At 38.3% G+C, this 19,992-nt stretch overlaps 1 protein-coding gene across 2 annotated transcripts in view; it reads right to left on the reverse strand.

Moving 5' to 3' along the window:
* Positions 1 to 19,992, reverse strand: part of LOC145686363 (uncharacterized) — a 154,458-nt gene that overhangs the window by 96,932 nt on the left and 37,534 nt on the right. For both annotated transcript variants that reach the window (XM_081759626.1, XM_081759625.1), the window contains one exon: positions 8,888 to 10,680. In XM_081759626.1, coding sequence (XP_081615752.1) covers positions 8,888 to 10,680 — 1,793 coding nt within the window. The remainder of the gene's footprint in view (positions 1 to 8,887; positions 10,681 to 19,992) is intronic.

A 19,992-nucleotide genomic window follows, 5' to 3' on the forward strand; every position in this document is an offset into this window, starting at 1 on the left:
TTGACAATTTTGTCAACAGCACGAAAGAGCTATTCACAGTTCGAATAGGAGGAGCGAGCACTAGTTATTGCCGTGTGTAAGTTTCACATGTTTCTATTTGGTAGAAGTTTCAAAATAGTAACCGATTCTCAACCCGTCAAATGAGAACACCACCTGATACAGCAACACCTAGATTACAGTGGTGATTTCTATTATTAGAACAATGTGGCTGACTCTTACCATGATTACCAATGAAAGTCTACGGATGAGCAAATTGCAGTTCCTGATTACGTGAGTGTAATTTCTACGATCGTTTTGTCTTCAGAGGAAATTAAGTAAGAGTCACAAGATGTCATGTTAGACAAGAGAATGGATGAGGAAAGGTTGGTCGAAAAATTACTGATACAAATGGAGCTGGGAGAGAACAAACTTTTCTTCGATAAAAGATATCTGCTCGAAATAAAAGCGAGCTTCAAATGCAGTTAAGGTTTCCCAAATTCAAATACAAACTCAGAGGCAGCAAAGTGCATTTTCATTTGATATTTATTTTATTCAGTTTGTTAATTTTTTCTCATTTATTCATATTTAAACAATATGAACAAACAAGCGAACTTACCATTTTGACAACCGTACACAAAGTATCTTCTTTCATTCCCTTCCTTTATCCTTTCTCTCTCTCTCTCTCTCTCTCTCATATATATATATATATATATATATATACACACACAAAAACAAAATATTCCCTCTCATCCAACAAACAATAAAAGGCACGAGGCACCGCACTGAACTTTCTCCCTCCAATTTTTAAAACTAAATCATGCAGGGTTGGCTGGTTTAAACCAAAAAGGGAAAAATGTTCGTAAAATCTTGATGGACATACATTTATGGGTTATCACGTTTCACTCCCGTATATTATTCGTATTATATTCAGACCTAAATTTCCCATTCATTATTTAAAGGGATTATACTACAAAAACAACTTTTGTTTTTTGTATAAGTTTATGAATGTTTCTTAGGTAATTTTTTTATAGTTTACTAGCAGCGTTCACCCCGCTTCGCTGCGGTCACCCCGGAACGCAATAAACTTTGTTACTTAGATAATTTTTACTTTTTCGCTTTCAAGTGATATGATAAAAACCATAGAAGATTGCAGTAAATGTTAACATTATATCGCCTGTCATTTATGTTAACCCGCCCCGCTTCGCTGCGGTCACCCCGGAACGCAATAAACGTTGTTACTTAGATAATTTTTACTTTTTCGCTTTCAAGTGATATGATAAAAACCATAGTAGATTGCAGTAAATGTTAACATTATATCGCCTGTCATTTATGTTAACCCGCCGAGTGACACGGTCATGCGGGTTGCATATAAATACGTTTATTTTTACCTATGATGAACTAACAAAGGATTTGTACGTTATGGACACTTGAATGGTCAATTATCTCAAGACACTGGTAATTAAAAATTAAAGTGATATGATAAAAACCATCTAGGGTCCAAATCCTAATAACCCCCCAAAAATGAAAGAAATTGGTTCAGCCGTATTAGCGTGATGAGGGAACAAAGGATTTGTGCGTTCTCTTTTATATATAAGATTATTATTATGCAGTTGCATAAAAATTCTAAATATTGTTTCGTTCTAATAATGTTTACTATTGATAAAATACATCAAAATGCCGTACTTTGGGGGAGGGGTGTCATACAAACCGCACGAGAGGTATTTATTGAAATCAGAAGTATCTTTGATATCTATTTATGTATAAATGGGTCAAAGTGGACTCAAATAATTCGTATCTTTATTCACTTTTCGTAATGATACGCCAATTAAGCAGTTGTATTTCTTTGACTTGGACTAATAAAAGTCGTAGTGAACTAACTTGGACTAAATAGACTGAAATAGTGTGACGTTACATCCGTTTCGTTGCTATGGTGATCGTAAAGTTATTTTCTAAACAACATGGCCTTAGAACCTAAGTACAAAGCGAAAACAGTGACGTGTTAACTTCCGAATTGCAAATATCAGAGTAAAAGAAACACTTCTATGTTTTTAAAAGATTCCAATGAATGAAACTACGAAAACAGAAAAAGCAAGCAATTGGGTAAATATGTTAAAATATGTCAAGCGTTGAAAGTGAAATGTTTCCCTTGATATCGCAGATTTTGTGTTTTATACATTTAGAGGTTACGTTAAGTGTCAAAATATATTTAGCTTATTTATTATCGGATATTGAATTTAAATAATTGTGGAAATTTTTTATTTAGTACCATCGATATCACACATTACATTCCAAACGTGTAGGTCTACAAAAATAGTGTTTAAAACTTATGCTGAACCACTCATAATTCGATGTTTCCTTGTTGTTATATTTTTAAAGTAAGTAGGAAATATATAAGGAAAGATCCGACGCATGCTAACTGACCAGAAATTGGTCCAGATTGAAAATTCTCAGAACGTATATGGTTACAAGCTTCGTGTCTTTTTTTTTATTATTATTATTTTTTTTTATTGATTGATTGTTTCTTTATTTTGTAGCCACTCTAACTATGTACTCATATTTTAAACGGTGTTAGTAAAATAACTGAATATGCCAATATAATTAACATCAAGGATTTTAAAGTGGACTATTATTTTTTTCTTACAGACAAATTAAGTATTTGATCTATTTTCATTGTGCCGACAGCTCGTCGGTCTGTACCTTATGAGTATTTGCACTGCGTGTAGTTGCTTTTGTTCATTGTGCATTACCTGGTAATGGCGTTGGCATTACTTATGAAATTTCTATCTTATCAGATTACCTAGAGATGTGCCCCCTGTAGAAAAAGGTTCCTTATATATTACTTGGTTAATAACTAGATTTCACTCAAAAATTTTCTAAATATTGGACCCATATTCTTAATCTGTATATTTCCCTGTCAACTTTACTTTGTCCTCAAAATATTCTAAAATTATTATTAAATGTGTGTTCTTATTAACAGTATACTTCATAGTATTCCTATGGCTTCATGCGTTTGTTTGGAAAACAACATGGCGATCACCATGGTAACGAAGAGGAAATGACGACATCACTATTTCAGTCTATTAGTTCTTCTGTACTCTGCAGTATTTTGAAATTGTCCATATGTAAATCTGTATAATGGTTTCACTTGTTCAACTATTTATCTTTTTGTCCTTCTGAAATGACTCTTGACAATTATATTAACAAGTATGTGAAGATCAGTACAACGTATTTTTATCAGGAGTCCTTCATGAGTGAGTCGGCAGACGTATCGCAGTTGTGGCCAATTAGTCCCGATTTCGAGTCCAAATGAAGGACAATTTCCCTCGGATGTAAGCCGAGAAGCGGTTGGATTCCGCTTTAAGCGTCATGTGACCCCTTCCAACATAACCCGGTTGTTGCATAATAACATCAAGGCGAAACAAACTTATTTCTGTCCATATGTGATATAAATACATAGAGCAAATTATTTAAACCAAAAAAGCCCTTTTTTTTAATATATAAAATACAAACCATGGTTTTTGCCAACCCTGAAATCATGTTGTGATACCGTTGTAACTGAAATATTTAATTATGAAATACGAACAAAGTTAAATTTTTGGAAAACTTCATTAGCAAAAACTCAACCCAAAAAGTAAACTATCCTTTGCGAACTTCCTCATGAGAAATGACTTACGGTATGTCATATATTAGGGTTATTAGTGAAGTATTTCTTTATGAGATAATATCGCATAAGTTGTATTTGAGGAAATCGTGCGCTATTAACCCTTTTAAAAAATGAGTTTTTAGGTGCTTTTGTTGACTTTCAGTCAAGAAAATACAGCATCATCCCTAATTATCGTAGGATTATGGTTTATACGTCGTTTTGTTCAGAATAGAGTAGGCTTTCAGACAATATCACTCACATGTCCCTATCATGTACCTGAGGGGATTTTTTTAAAGGGAAATCGGGATTTTTTTGAAAAAAAAACCTAAATTTGGGGCCCCCCCTTCCCAAGGGTCTGCGCACAAACCTGAAAAAATCTTGAAAAATACTACTTAGTGTGCTAATTACTTGTGACAAACTAGAATTTCCTGTCTTCAATAGTAAGGGCGGGAAAATGTTTTTACCCATGTTGGGAGAGCATCAAAAAACGCAAAAAATTTCCCTAAAATGCACCCTACAAAATTTAAAATTTCCTGATACGTCCCTAATTATCGTAGGATCACCATTCATACACCGTTCTCTTCAGAATAGAGTAGGCTTTCAGACAGTACCACTCACATATCCCTCGGACGTTCTTAAGGAGGGAAAAGTTTAGGAAAATAGGGATTTTTGTAAAAAATCCCTTTCCCCCCATTTTGAGGCCCTCTGGCGCGGCCCTGGGTAAACATACAGATCTGGAAATCACTTGCAAAAATAGTACTTGTGGTACTAATTACTTGTGAGAAGTACCAATCTCCTATCTTCAACACTAAGGGTGAGAAAAATTATTTTCCTCTTCTGCGAATATCACCAGAATTTGCCAAAGATCCTATAGAAACTAAAAATTTCCTGACTCGTCCCTAATTATTGTAGGATGATGATTCATACGTCGTTCTCTTCAGAATAGAGTAAACTTTCAGACATTACCACTCACATGTCCCTCAGACGTCCCTAAGGAGGGAAAAATTGAGGAAAATAGGGATTTTGTGAATCCCTTTTTTTCATTTTGGGGCCCTCTGGCGCGGCCGGGGGTAAACATACAGATCTGGAAATCACTTGCAAAAATAGTACTTGTGGTACTAATTACTTGTAACAAATACCAATCTTCTATCTTCAATACTAAGGGCGGGAAAAATATTTTCCCGTTTGGGAAAAGCGCACAAAGCGCTCCAAATTACAGTAGTAACAAAAAGGATAAGCATTAAAAAAAATCCCTGACATGTCCCTAATTATTGCAGAATAATGATTCATACGTCGTTTTGTTCAGAATCGAGTAGGCTTTCAGAAAGTACAACTCAGATGTCCCTATCATGTACTCGAGCAGAACAATAATCGCGAAAGTGGGATTTTTGGTCAAGAAATGTCCCTTTTTCACCCTTTAGCCCCTCTGAACCCCCCTTCTGTGCTGATGAAGAGATCCGAAAAAAATCAGATAAAAACTAAAGGGTCCACCTATTGTTTGTGTAAAACTTCAGAAATCTAGGGTTAAAGAGAAATCTTTTGAGTTTTACGTCCCACGTTTATGCCGGTTATAGGGTTAAAGAGAAACTCATCGAAAAATGTTGAAGTTAGACCTCACTAAAAAAAGGGAATTTGTAAAGTGATGACGTCATACCCCCCATGTTCCAACGCCCAAAAGCGTATAGACCCTTCCAAGGCTTTCTTCAATGCCTCCTCTCTTGTAAAATAATAATAATAATAATAATAATAATAATAATAATAATAATAATAATAATAATAATAATAATAATAATAATAATGAAACCGGAACTAAATATCTTTCTTAGTTCTCTTTTAATCGAATTTTGAAGACACTATCATTATTTCGTAGTAAAAACTACGATATATCTTAAAAGGGTTAATGAAATATTTATGTATGACATATAAGAATAAACCTCGTTTCTAAGAAAATTGTTAGAAAAAAAAAAAACTCACCCCAAAGAGTGAGCTATCCCTTGTAGATTTTTTCAGGTTAAATGAGGTGTGCCATACTATTGTTAGTGACGTTTTTGAGAAAGTCACGAATTTTTATTTTCACTCTTACTTTTGCGGGTTGGAAGGAAATTTGAAAAACACCTCTAGAGCATCTTATAAAAATGTTGAATTTAAAATTTGGTCTCGATGCGTTGAGCGGTATATAGCCTCTAGATGAATGAACATATTTATATCGGGACGGACGAATAGACGGACAGATATCCAAAATCCCTTTCTCGGCATGTAGGGACCATGAAACGTATATAGCTGTTGATTTTTTTTTAATGATCACTATACTTTCTCCTATCGTCATTCGAACTATTTTGTTAAAAGTAGTAGTTACTGCAACGCCTCAACGAAATACGTGTTCCCTAAATGTCATTTGTTTATTATTTTTGCTCTGAGTATAGTTTATTTTAGATAAATTCAACTAATGAATACGAAATAATAACAGAAAATGGGAGAAAATTAAAATAAAACTTTAAAATGTCGAAGTTCGAGAGAACTTTATTTAATTTATCCGTATTTGCTATGGATGAAATTCTTTGTGTACGATAAACTCTTGCAAGCTAACTATGTATATCGATGTCAAACTTTTTAGTGTATGTGACGTCGCACTATTAACACGAGACTAAGGGGAGGTGATGATGAGATGGATGACAATGGTGGAATGACGGAAGAGGAAGGAAACAAGAGAACCCCGAGGAAACCCACGCACACCGTGTTTGTCAACAACGGTGCCCCAGCGAAAGCTGGGATCAAACCAGGGACACCATGCACCAGAGGTGAATGAGTCCTCTATTACTGAGCCACTGCAAACCGCACTAAAGTTGTCAAATATTTCAAGAGAGAACAACAAATCTCAGGAAAATTTATGTTATATTCTTATTCCTAGAAGTTAAATGATATTAAGAAACGTATATACATAAATAGTTGTATGTGTTCAGGTTTCTCCACTGACTTCTATGGAAGAAGTTGTTTATTGATGATTATTTTTCTGTGGCACGCAATATTCGAGATTATTTTTCTTCTAAACCTGGCCACCAATGCTGCTGATGCTCATGCAAAATTTGGCTGAGAATAGTAGCACATTTAGAAAACTACGATTAAATGCACTTTTCGGGAAAGGATGGAGCAAACCGAGCGTTGCTATTTGAACAGATTTATTGAAGGATCGTAAATACATATGAATGCATGTGATGAGAATTTTGTATGCCCTCATTCTATTTCGTATCGGTATCTGTTTACATTAGCAACGTCCTAGCGACAATGTTAAACTTACGGACTACAAACGAACCTAAAACGTTGAATAAAAAAAATAATGAACTTTTTTTTTTTTTAATCGCAAAGAGAACTGGCAAACCCACATAAAATTTTTGGAGCAGACTAACGAAAACGCCATGTTTCTCGAGCTTTCAATGTCGTATGCGATTGGTCACGAACATATAAATTAGCATTTTAATATTTACAGGGTGGGTCATAAGTCCCTTACCACCATGTGTAAAATCTGTGTTCGTGGAAAACAGTGAACAACAACCATGTAGTAACATAGTAGGTCGAGCGGGAAGTCGGACTGTGATGGTGACCAAGATGGCGGCCATCTTGAATTCACGTCAAGTTTTTTAAATGGGAACATGATGGTCATGCAGCATATCATTTTAGGCTAGAATTTAAAGACAAACACAATGGTGAAATCGGTTTGTTGATATCTTAATGTGTTCAAAAGTTACATACATTTCAAATTGCTAATTTTACCATTCTGTTTCTGTTGCTGCAGGTGAATAATTATGCCGCTAACGACAGCAGAGAGGAAGGAGTTGATCAGAGCATGGGGAGGAAGGAGTGCAAGGGCTATAGCAGCTGAATTCAATGCCAGGCACCCAGATCGACATCCTGTGTCCCATGTTAGTATCGCCCAACTCTTTCAGAAGTTCATGGATACTGGTTCCATAGCAGATAAACCCAGGTGTGGAAGACCCACGACCGAAACAGATGAAGCCACATCAGTAGCAGTGCTGGCATCATTTGCTACATCATCACACCGCAGTACCCGTCGTCTGTCCATGGAATGTGGATCACCTATATATCCATCTGACGTATCTTACAGAAAAGCAAGTGGCATCCGTAGAAATTGCAACTTCAAGATCATCTATCTGAAGATGACCCTGATCGTCGTGTGGAATTTTGCGACTGGGCCCTTGCACAGTTGCAAACGGATCCCACATTCCACACACAAATTTTATTTTCCGATAAGGCCACTTTTTGTCACTCGGGAAGTGAATAAGCAAAACTGTCGCTATTGGTCCCCGACAAATTCTCACGTGGGTTGGCCCTTGCAAAATGGTAGGTAGCGGCAAATTAATGGTGTGGTGTGGTCTATGGGGCACCAAATTAATTGGTCCATTCATCATTCCTTGTACCCTCACTGCTGAACGGTATTTGGATATGTTGCGGGATCTCATTCTTCCTTCCATATTGTTCGAGGACGGCACACTTCCACTCTTTTTTCAGCAGGATGGTGCCCCTCCGCATTTCGGATTGCAGGTCCGTACCTATCTGGATGAACAATTTCCTGGACGTTGGATTGGGCGCCGTGGTCCCATTGAATGGCCAGCACGATCATCAGATCTGACACACCTTGGATTTTTATCTGTAGGGTAATCTGAAGGCAAAGGTACACGCCGAAAAGATCCGGGATCTTGAATACCTGGAAGAACGCATATTTGTAACCTGTGCCGATATTTAACCAGAAACTCTTTTGAGGGTCATGGACAATTGGGTTGAACGACTTACCTTGTGCATAACTCGGGATGGGGGGGCACGTAGAACACGTGCTCCGCCATGCTTGACAGGTAAAATTAGCAATTTGAAATGCCTATTAACTTTTGAACAAATTAAGGTATCAACAAACCAATTTCACCATTGTGTTTGTCTTTAAATTCTAGCCTAAAATGATGTGCCGCATTACTATGTTCCCATTTAAAAATCTTGACGTGAATTCAAGATGGCGGCTTTCCAGATGGCCGCCATCTTGGTCACCATCACAATCCGACTTCCTCCTCGGCCTACTATGTTACTACATGGTTGTTGTTCACTATTTCCACGAACATGGATTTTACACGGGGTGGTAAGGGACTTATGGCCCACCCTGTAAATTATTATTATAATAAATTTCAGGCCAACTTATCTAAATCTAAAGCAATCTAATGTTTAAACATATAGATTTAAGTAAGTAAATAAATGAATAAATACCTCTTTTACTTTTCTGGAACATTTTACACTGACTACACCCTCAGATGAATCGTCAGGACTTGATTTTGAACCTGGCCACGTAGTTACTCTTGTTAGCTTTGGCGCTTCAAATTCTTCATCAAAATCACTATAAACATTTGGTTGAGACGACGATTCAACAGTTTCTGAGGTAGAAGCTGTTGTGTCTTTTTCTTCTTTCTCATCACACCACTTATGTTTATACAAAGCCAATCTCTTTTTGTTCCCTCCAGACACGATGGATCTGCTTTTAAATATGCAACCCTTCCTTGTATTTGAATTTCTTTCAACCACTTGTTCTTGTTCTTGTTCTCGTTCACTTTGTTCTTCACCAGGATTTTCAGTATTTTCTTTCTTTTGTGTATTTACAGATAAGGGCTCCTGCGAAGTTTCTTCTGATGTCTGACTTTCGGAAGTTTCTGGCTGTGGACTAGGTTCAAGAGCCTTCTCACACTGAGCAATATTGATCCGTGCTTCACTGTTACTATCTTCATCGGAATCCGAAAACCAATCTTGTTCTAGGGATACTTTCGGTGGTTCTGGCTTCGTGTCCATTAAAAGTTTTTCTGTAGCAGACTGAAAATCCATGTAAGTGCTTGATAATAATTCTTCAACCTGCTTCAGTTTCTCCCTATCATCTTTTTCAGTATCACTCACACAAACTGTTTTGTCTTGATCACTACTATCTTCTACACTTTTGGCAGCACTAAGCTGGTCACTATTCTGAGACGATACAGCAATGCTTTCCTTCTCGCTAGCAGGATCTTTTTCTTCACTGGTCGTCTTTTCTATATCGTCACTTACACATTTCCTAACTAACACCTCGATTTCTTTTACGTTTTCTGGTTCACTTTTGTTTTCGCTAATATTCTTTGGTGGTTCAATTTTCTCTTCAGTTACTTTATTTTGCACTAATTGGTCAGTAGAATTGTCAATTTTGTCTGTTTCCTTAAGCGTTTCACTATCTGAATCACCTTTACTTTGTACTATGTGCTTTTGGGTGTTACGTGTAGCATACGAACTACTACCTTCCTGAGTTTCACTTACAAGATGACACGTACTCTTGTCCTTAAAAATTCGCAACCTAATTGGAGGTTTCGAATCTCCGTGTTGCACCGCATTAACACTTCCCGATGAATAATGCAAAGAATCACTTGAGGTAGTGCCGAAACTTGGTGAATTTATAAGTCCACTTGTTACACTATCATTTAACAAATGTGTGCTATTATTCAGTGCAGAGAATGACATGTTTATAGCCTGCGTTTGTTCAGTTTCTACAATATTACTTGGTCCTACGTTCTCATTATTTTTATTAGAAGAAGTAAAAAATTTCTTGGACCCACTTGATGTAGTAGAAAACGCACTCTCCTTCACTGACTTAGAATTGCTTTTAGTTTCGTTTTGGTACCCTTTTTGCCACTGAGAATTGTCGCCACACATTTCTCTTTTGTATGTTCTACCAGAATACTGTTCTTCATTTTCTTGCGACACGTTCTCACAGTCCCGTAAACCTCTGTTCCTATTATCCGCGTAATTTGAAGACTTTAACCTCACATCATCGGCGCTTGTACTCTTCTGGACTGCATACTGATCAGTTACCCTGCTTTTGAAAAACTTTCGAGGTTTCAATGGTGCAACAGCGGGAACTGATTTCGACTGTAATGTCTCTGGATCAGGATCAAATAAAAATGGATCCTTAGAAGGAGATGATATCTGTGCATTCTGACTGCTAAAATCTAAACGTAGTCGTTTGGAGGTGTTTTCATCTCTTCGACCTGAAAAACAAGAGAAGCATTTGAATACGAAGTAAAGAAAATATAAACACATGAAGTACCTAAGATAGTAATACAGAATTCATGATGGTTCAGGGCATTTATTCTCATTGAAACACTACAGTAAATCTTGGTTTTGGTTTGGTTTGGTTGGTACAAAAGTGATCATGTCTCTAGTCTATATAATCATAAAACAGGAAACCATATTATGGGGTACAGGCTAGAATTTTAGATAATCAAGGACATACAATTATTTATATGCTAGGAACAGGATAGGAAAGAAGGTAGAGAATGCCAAATATGATATTGTTTATATATATATATATATATATATATATATATATATATATATATATATATATATATATATATACAGATGGTGATCAGAAAAATGGAAACACCTGAACGAAATTGCAACTTACCAGATTAATATGGTGTCGGGCCACCTTTCGCCTTCAGAACAGCCTTGATGCGACGTGGGATGGAGGCACAGAGGTCGTGAATGGTAGCAAGTGGAATTTTACACCATTCCTAGTGCAGGGCATCGGCCAGTTCTGTGAGAGAGGATGGAGGTGGAAATCGTCGCCGGAGTCGTGTTTCCAAGACGGACCACAGATGTTCAATTATGTTGAGATCTGGGGATTGGGCGGGCCAGGGGAGGTGTTGAACTTTATCCCGATGTTCCTCAAACCATGCTGCAACGACGCCAGCTGTGTGAATGGGTGCATTATCATCCTGGAAGATGGCGTCATTGTCCGGGGACAACATCCGGACCATAGGATGCAAGTGGTCTCCTAAAATTGTGACATAATCGTTGGCAGTGATTCGTCCGCTAAGTGTGACCACAGGAGCCAATGAAAACCATGATATTGCGGCCCACAGCATCACCGAGCCGCCGCCATGTTTCACAGTTGGGCGGAAACACTGCAGATCATAAGCTTCTTTGGGCGTTCTCCACACATAAACACGGCCCGTGGTTGCGAATAGGGTGAAGAATGACTCATCCGACCATGTCGCACGTTTCCAGTCCTCAACGGTCCAAGTTGCATGGTCGCGGCACCATTTGCGGCGTGCGAAAGCGTTATGGTCCCTGATGAGCAGTTTGGCCCGTGCAACACGACCCCGTAAGTTCATGTCATGTAATTCGCGGCGGACTGTGATTGTCGAAACAGGGTGGGGGAGGTGCTGATTGAGTTCCTCCGTCACTTGCTCCGCAGTGGCACGAAGGTTCTGCGTGACGATGCGCTTTAATACCCGGCGTGACCTGTCACTCATGATTTTTTTCCGCCCACTGTTTCGCTTTCCCGATGTGGTTTTCCCGTGTGTTGTGTAGCCCGTCATCACCTTCGACACTGTCCCACGCGACACACCTAACACAGTAGCCACTGCCGTCACACTCACTCCACATAACCGCGCACCAACAATTTGCCCTCTTTGAAAATCTGAGAGGTCTCCCATTTTACACTACCTCCGTCTGCTGCAGCCACTGGACACTGCTGTTCCACTGCGCCTGACGTAGTATGGAGACCGAACTAACACATCACCACCAGCGGTCCGGCGCTGCGGGCGCCACGACACCACTGCCAACCCATACATCTGCCGTGTTGCCAACTACAGGTGTTTCCATTTTTCTGATCACCATATATATATATAGTGTACTTCGGAACGGAATGTACGAATCAGATATGGAAGCACAATAAATAAATAAAACTGACGATATTACAACATAAATAGCTGTTTGAAGTCTTTTTAAACAGATGTATTGAAACGAAGAATCATACGAAAAATATCAAACATTTACCACAAAACAAAGAAATACTTACATTGTAATCATATTTAATCAAAATTAAGAACCTAAATTTAAAAAGACCAAATAACTCTAACATGTCTGTAAAAATTGAGTGATATAATATTTATTATTATTATTATATAAAGAAACAAACCCTCGTATTTTAACATATAACATACAGTACAGCAGAAGTTAAATCAATAACGTGATAACTACTCAGATAAGATGATACAGTTACTGGAATAGTTCCAGTTATATTGAACACTCAAAATATGATATTTCTCCCCGAAGAAAATGAACGCTCCCTCTCCAAAATACGGAAGGGATAAGTCAAATAAAGATTTCGTTCATTATTTTGAGTGCAATTATATAGTAGGGAATCAAGAAAAGTTCTTATATGGCGAGTGCAATTATATAGTAGGGAAAATAGAAAAGTTCTTATTTGACACATCTTGACACGTCTGATTAACAAGCTGACGATGTAACGCAGAAATCGATTCAATGTACCAAGGACTTCAATGAACGTAAGACCGTTTGCCAACATGACTGAACATATTAAATAATTTGTACCGCTTTTTTTTTTTTTTTTTTTTTTTAATAATTGTTCACGCCATCTCATCAAATACTGGAACGAAGTAGGGCAGATGATGTAGAACCGGTGTTAGAGATTAAGAAACTCAGTTTAGTTCAAGCAGTAGTGACTGGTGTCGTATGCTGAGTTTTAGCTTTTGTTTTAGGTTCCCATACAGCACCGATAAATGAGACACATGATCTACTATGAACGTGAGCTCCGAACAACAACTTGCTTGAATATGGTGGAATCGGTCGGTACGCAAAGCATCATCCAAGATTAATCATTACAACACGGGCTGTTCCCATCGCATTATTTGCCTTCAAGAGAGCTGGAGTACAGGACCATTCCGCTGTTGTATGTTAAGAAACAGTAAGCATATACTGTTGCGTGATAATGAAGATGGGACAGCAATTATGGAAACCATATTGCCGTAAATCAACCAATAAGATTTTTCAAACTCTTGAGGATGATTTGTAACTCATTCAAAAATTCAGAGACACCGACTGTCGAAGGAAAGCCGTTGTAGTGCAGGTCATACACGACGTTATCAGGGCAACAGTTTCTAACGGCGCGAATTGGTCAAGAACTCCCATCAGACACCAACTGACGACAGCGTCGTTAATGAAGCTTTAAAACATATCAATACTTTACATCCTTTGAGGTGACTTAAGACTATTGCCTTATAGGAGGACCACCAGTCATTTCTTCATCCCTCAATCAGAACAGATACACAGAATAAAATATAAGCACCTCCTGCAGCGTTATTCTGGAAACTGGCAAACGAATCTTCTTTACGATTAATAATGATAATAGTATAAGAATCAAGCACACTTTCATCCGCCAAAATGACAAGATGTATATACAAACCTCTGCACTGTTTCAAAGAAGTTCTGACGTTTCTGCAGGCTCTGTGAATATTTGATGAGGTTTTACTTTATTGAAGGACTCCCTCGTGCTATATTATTAGAATACAAGCCTTCGGTGCATAATTGAGACTGATTCCTGGTGGGATTACGTGATTTGGAACTCATGTTAAGCTGTAGGTCCTCATCTCACGTAGCCTCGAAGCTAAAAAGAGGTGTTAAACTACAACGAATTTTGCAGAGTGGAAACACGTTTCAGCGTATTGGGAAAACAGTGCTGGAAGCAATCGTCAAATCGACATTACGTTCAATAAATAAGGAACATCTAGCAGGACTGCACTTTTTCCCAAGACGAAGATCACTCAGGTGTGTCTCGAAAGAAATGCATTCGATTTCACTGATCCTACCGTTGGATTAATTTACAGCGTAAAACGAAAGAAGTTCTTGCCGTTTATGACGTCCCATTAATCATGCATTCATAAGGGAGGAAACAAAATGAACGTGTCTGCCAAGCGAACGAAAGTTAGTCTGACCATCGACCTTCAGTAATACAGGCACGTTGCGCACATACAGCAGGGGTCATAGCTCGTCAAGTATCGACGAGAAATGGAGGTATCGAAGCAGCTTGTTCGAGTGTGCTTGTTGTATCACTTTGAAGTGGGTCTGTTAGCTTCCGCATCGAGTCGCCGCACATGCCAAGCATTTTGGCAGAATGCAGTGAACGAACGCACCACCAGGCATTGGTTCATGAAACTCCGTTCGGGAGATGTAAGCCTTTCAGTGGACGATCACATATATTAGATGATGATGCCCTGAAAGGAGCCATCGAGGACAACAATAATCTGAAATATGATGAACTTGCAGAGAAGTTTCATGTTCCTGCTGAAACAGTTAGGCTGCATCTGCATGGAATAGGGAATCATACAATTTAAGCAAGTGGGTACACTGTCGATAGCCACCAAGAAGTAACGAGTGACAGCCTGTTTCTTCTTGCTCATTCGGTACCTGAACACACCCATCTTTGATCGCTTGCTCACTGGTAACGAAAAGTTGGTCCTCTATGATACTACCAAACGTACACTCATGTCCAAAATAATTGTCGCATATCTATAAGTCTTTTCTCGTAAGAATATAATTTGATAATGAATTTGCAGGGTACTTTTAATACTATGTGTATAATCGGGAAATGTATATTTCAGGGTTGGCAAAAACCATGGTTTTTATTTAAAAAAAACCAAATAAACCGTTTTTTTTTTTTTGTTTGTTTGTTTGTTTAAACCAGGTTTTTTTGGTTTAAATGATTTGCTCTATATATTCATACCATATATGGACAGAAATAAGTTTGTTTCGCCTTGATGTTATTATGCAACAACCGGGTTATGCTGGAAGGGGTCACATAAGCTTAAAGCGGAATAAAAACCGCTTCTCGAGTTATATCCGAGAGAAATTGTCCTCCATTTGAACTCGGAACCAGAACTAATTGGCCTCAAATGCGATACGTCTGCCGACTCACTCACGAAGGAATCCTGATAAAAAAAAAAATACGTTGTACTGATCTTTACATGCTTCTTAATATAACTGTCAAGAGTCATTTCAGAAGGACAAAAAGATAAACAGTTGCACAAGTGAAACCATTACACAGAATTACATATGAACAATTTCAAAGTACGACGGAGTACAGAAGAACTAATTTAGTTCGAGTTAGTTAACAACGACTTTTATTGGTCCAAATTAAAGAAATACACCGACTTAATCTGTATATCAATAAGAAAAGTGAATAAAGATACGAATTATTTGAGTCCACTTTGGCTCAGACTCATTTATACATAAATAGATACCAAAGATACTTATTTCACTAAATGCCTCTCGTGGGGTCTGTATGACACCCCCCCCCCCACACACACACAAAGTACGGCATTTTCGATGTATTTTGTCAATAGTAAACATTGAAACGAAACAATATTTAGAATTTTTCTTCGATTGCAATTACATAACAATAACAACAACTACAAAAAAAATCACAAAATAAACATTTATAAACTTGTAAAAAAAAGTTGCTTTTGTATTTGGTCTAGGAATTAATTCGTGCGGGTGGACAAGAGATGGCGCAACGAACGGAGCGTCCCACAGTTCCGTGTATCCACACATGTGTTGCAAACCCCTGTCATCGCGTATCGTTCGTAGTATAGGGCAGTGGATTAAAGCGTCAACAACACCAGTTTGTATTTGGTCTAGGAATTAATTCGTGCGGGTGGACAAGAGATGGCGCAACGAACGGAGCGTCCCACAGTTCCGTGTATCCACACATGTGTTGCAAACCCCTGTCATCGCGTATCGTTCGTAGTATAGGGCAGTGGATTAAAGCGTCAACAACACCAGTTTGTAGTTAAGTGAACATGGCGCAATTTGTGCCTGATAAAGTGTTTTTGCGGGGTGTCCTGCTGCATTACTTTAACATACAGAAAAGTGCGACTGAAAGTCATCGTATTTTGGTGGAAGTGTATGGTGACCATGCTCTAGCTGAGCGAACGTGTCAGAAGTGGTTTGCACGGTTTAGAAGTGGTAATTTCGGCTTGGCAGACCAAGAGCGAGCTGGACAGCCAAAAAAAAAAAAAAAAATTAAGACGAAGAATTGACAGCATTGCTCGAGCAGGATTCGTGTCAAACGCAGGAACAACTTGCAGCAGCATTAGGCGTTGATCAAACAACAGTCTCCAAACGCTTGAAAGCCATGGGAATGATTCAAAAGATGTCACATTGGGTTCCACATGAATTGAAAGACAGAGACGTTGAAAGACAAAACCATTTGCGAATTGCTGCTTCAACGACAGCGCAGAAAGGGGTTTCTGCATCGAATTATTACGGGTGATGAGAAGTGGATCCATTACGAGAACCCTAAACGAAAAAAGGCCTGGGTGAAACCAGGTGAACCAGGTCCATCACAACCAAAACGAGATATTCACTGTGCAAAGGTTATGCTGTGCATATGGTGGGATATGAAAGGTGTGGTGTACTATGAGCTGCTGCAACCGAGTGAAACTATGAATGGAGAACGTTATCGACGACAATTAATGCGTTTGAAGCAAGCTCTGGCCAGAACACGACCAGAATGGGAGAACAGACATGATAAACTTATTGTTCAACATGATAACGCTCGCCCACATGTCGCAAAACCGGTCAAAACCTATTTAGAAAATGTCGGATGGGAAGTTTTACCCCACCCGCCGTATTCACCAGACGTTGCTCCTTCGGACTACTACTTGTTCGATTGCATGAACAACGATTTGATTGGACAGCGGTTTACTTCTTCAGAAGATATCGAAACATGGGTCTCTGACTGGATCGCTTCAAAGGATGAGGACTTCTTTCGCCACGGAATCCGTACATTGCCTGACAGATGGGCGAAAGTGGTGGCTAGCGATGGACAATATTTTTCTTAAGGTATTTATGTATTTTGTGTTTGTACTACAGCTTCAATGTGTGCGTACCAACAGCACGAATTAATTCCTAGACCAAATAGTATAATCTTTTTGAGTAATGAATGGGGAATTTAGGTCTGAATATAATACGAATATTATACGGGAGTGAAACGTGATAATCCACAAATGTGTGTTCATCAAAATTTTACAAACACTTACACTTTTACGAACTTTTTTTTTTTGGTTTAAACCAGTTTTTTTTTTTAACCAGCTGGTTTAAACCACCTTGGTTTAAACCAGCCAACCCTGGTATATTTATAGTAAATTTCATAGGAAAAGAATTATAAATACGAAAATTACAGTGAGTAAAATAAAAAGTTGCTAAATGGATAAGACAATTTTATTTTCGTTTTATTGTTCTTATTTACTGCTCTTTTGACATGAAATTTGCCACATACATGTCTTTGCTGATTATACACTTACTAACATTATAAGAAATACCGGGCGAATTCGTTATCAAATTGTATTCCTACAATATATTTATAAACATGTGACAATAATTTTGACATGAGTGTACATTCATTGGTTGTCACCACGTGACCCTGTTCTCGCACCTCAAGACCATCTCTGCGCCCACGAAAGATTATGCTCTCTCTATAGTGAAAATGACGGCAAGTGGTGCATTACCAGCTCCTCCCACCTGGTCAGATTACCACTGCTGACCTCTACTCTCAACAGTTGCAAAAGGCTGCACCGTGCATTGCGCCAAAAGAAGCCGGAATCACAAGTGTGTACTGTTCCTGCACAACAATGCCAAGAGGCAAAGAGGACCCAGGAGACCCTTCAACAAATTGGCTGGGAGAGACGGTTCCATGCACCATATTCACTGGATCCTGCTCCAACATATTACCACCTGTTTCATTTCCTCGACAAAAACCTCCGTGGGAGATCCTTTTCAAATGAGGGAGACCTGCGGAAAGCACTCACGGACTTCTTTGCATCCCCGACCGTCCAGTTTTTTTCATTAGGTTATTGTGCAGTTGCAGAACGTTCGCAAAAGGTGTTGTATGCTGATGCAAATTACTAAGAAATCTAAACGTACGTACCGTGTCCACTGTAATGCTCTTTGTTTATCACTGCTCTAGAACGGCAAGAACTTCTTTGGTTACTGTGTTGTCAGGGTTTAAGTGAATAGTTTGCATGAAACGCCCTCTATGTATCACTACCCTGAAACGTTTATTAGTTGCAACAGTACTGTGCTTTTCGTTCAAGATCGTGTGTGTTAGTGACACCAGCGATTTTAGGGTTGTTTGAAGGTTCCTGGCGACCAATTAAAAAGCGATTTGTGCTAAGTATCCACATAGACTTCACGTAAGACATACAAATTAAATTGACGTTATTAGACTCCTGTTTCAGTGGTTTAATAAATACTTTACACAAACGTTAAATATTCAATGAGTACGAGATAGAGATATAAAAAAGTTCTCGCTCAAACATCAATATTTTAGTAATTATTAAAATTTGAATATCCATAGCTGGGCCATGCAACGCTGATAAGTCAAAAGGCTGTTCAATATCTTAAACTCCTTTATTTATTTTTGCGCAGTGTTTTCTATGTAATACTTTTTGAGGATTTGCCATAATTATGTGTATTGGAAGGAAGAAACCAGCAGACCTAACATGAACTCAGGTGAACAAAATATTTACACATTCAACAAGTTTCTAGTTGTAATTTGTTAGTGAAACGAAAGAATTTTGGATGTGAAGACTTTATTCAAAGACTGTCAACTGAGGAAGCTGATAGTGTTCACTGGAACCGTACTAAGTTCTAATAAAGCATGCCACATTTCTTAAGTTCTTTATCTTAATTTATCTATTTGTATTTCGATCCTATAATAAAACTATATATTAACAAATGTACAGAAGAGTATTACTTTTAATACTGAGAGTTCACATTGTACACTGTTCGATTCCCGGCGGAGCTCATGTGGTTCGAATTCCACATTAATAAGTAAGTCCACGTCTTATATAGCCTCGCTGCTGAACGGGACGTTAAATTCAAAATCAAGTCAACTCAGATTGTACACTACATTTTATTGTAAGTGACAACAACAATATATTCAATCACTTAACAATGCTGCCCTATTGCATCCCGCTGACTGGGGCTTCGTGTTCTACCATTTTTACCGTAAGAGTCGTAATGGCAACTATTTATTTACAACTGATACAAGAGGGGAAACTTTTATGAAACCTTTCCTGTTTTCCGACGCAGTCATCAGTGTTATGGAAATAGTCAGTAAGTGACCCGTTGCGAGTGATATGGAAGTCATAGTATACCTGTCTGATTGGTTTTTCAACTGAAACTGTCTATTGGTTGAAGAATCTCTGGAACAATTCAGAAACTAATGCCCCTATCTTAGAAATCAGATTACAGTCACAAGGCATTAAGTCCAGTAGAGTACTTTCCAATCTCATTGAGCGAACAAATCAATCACAGGTTGCGTTATATGCATCCAAGCACGGTCTTCAAATAGGATGCAAGAATTTCGCAAAAAGTGTCCCAGCCTTTTCGGAACGCTGGTCGCAAATTGTATTCCAAATAATGAAAGTAATACTTCGCACTAACGGCCTGTTGTTGGGTATGATATGCATAAGGATATCGTATCACAA

The sequence above is a fragment of the Thermobia domestica genome, chromosome 5 (genome assembly GCF_964235325.1).
Source record: "Thermobia domestica chromosome 5, izTheDome1.hap1.1, whole genome shotgun sequence".
Taxonomy (NCBI): domain Eukaryota; kingdom Metazoa; phylum Arthropoda; class Insecta; order Zygentoma; family Lepismatidae; genus Thermobia; species Thermobia domestica.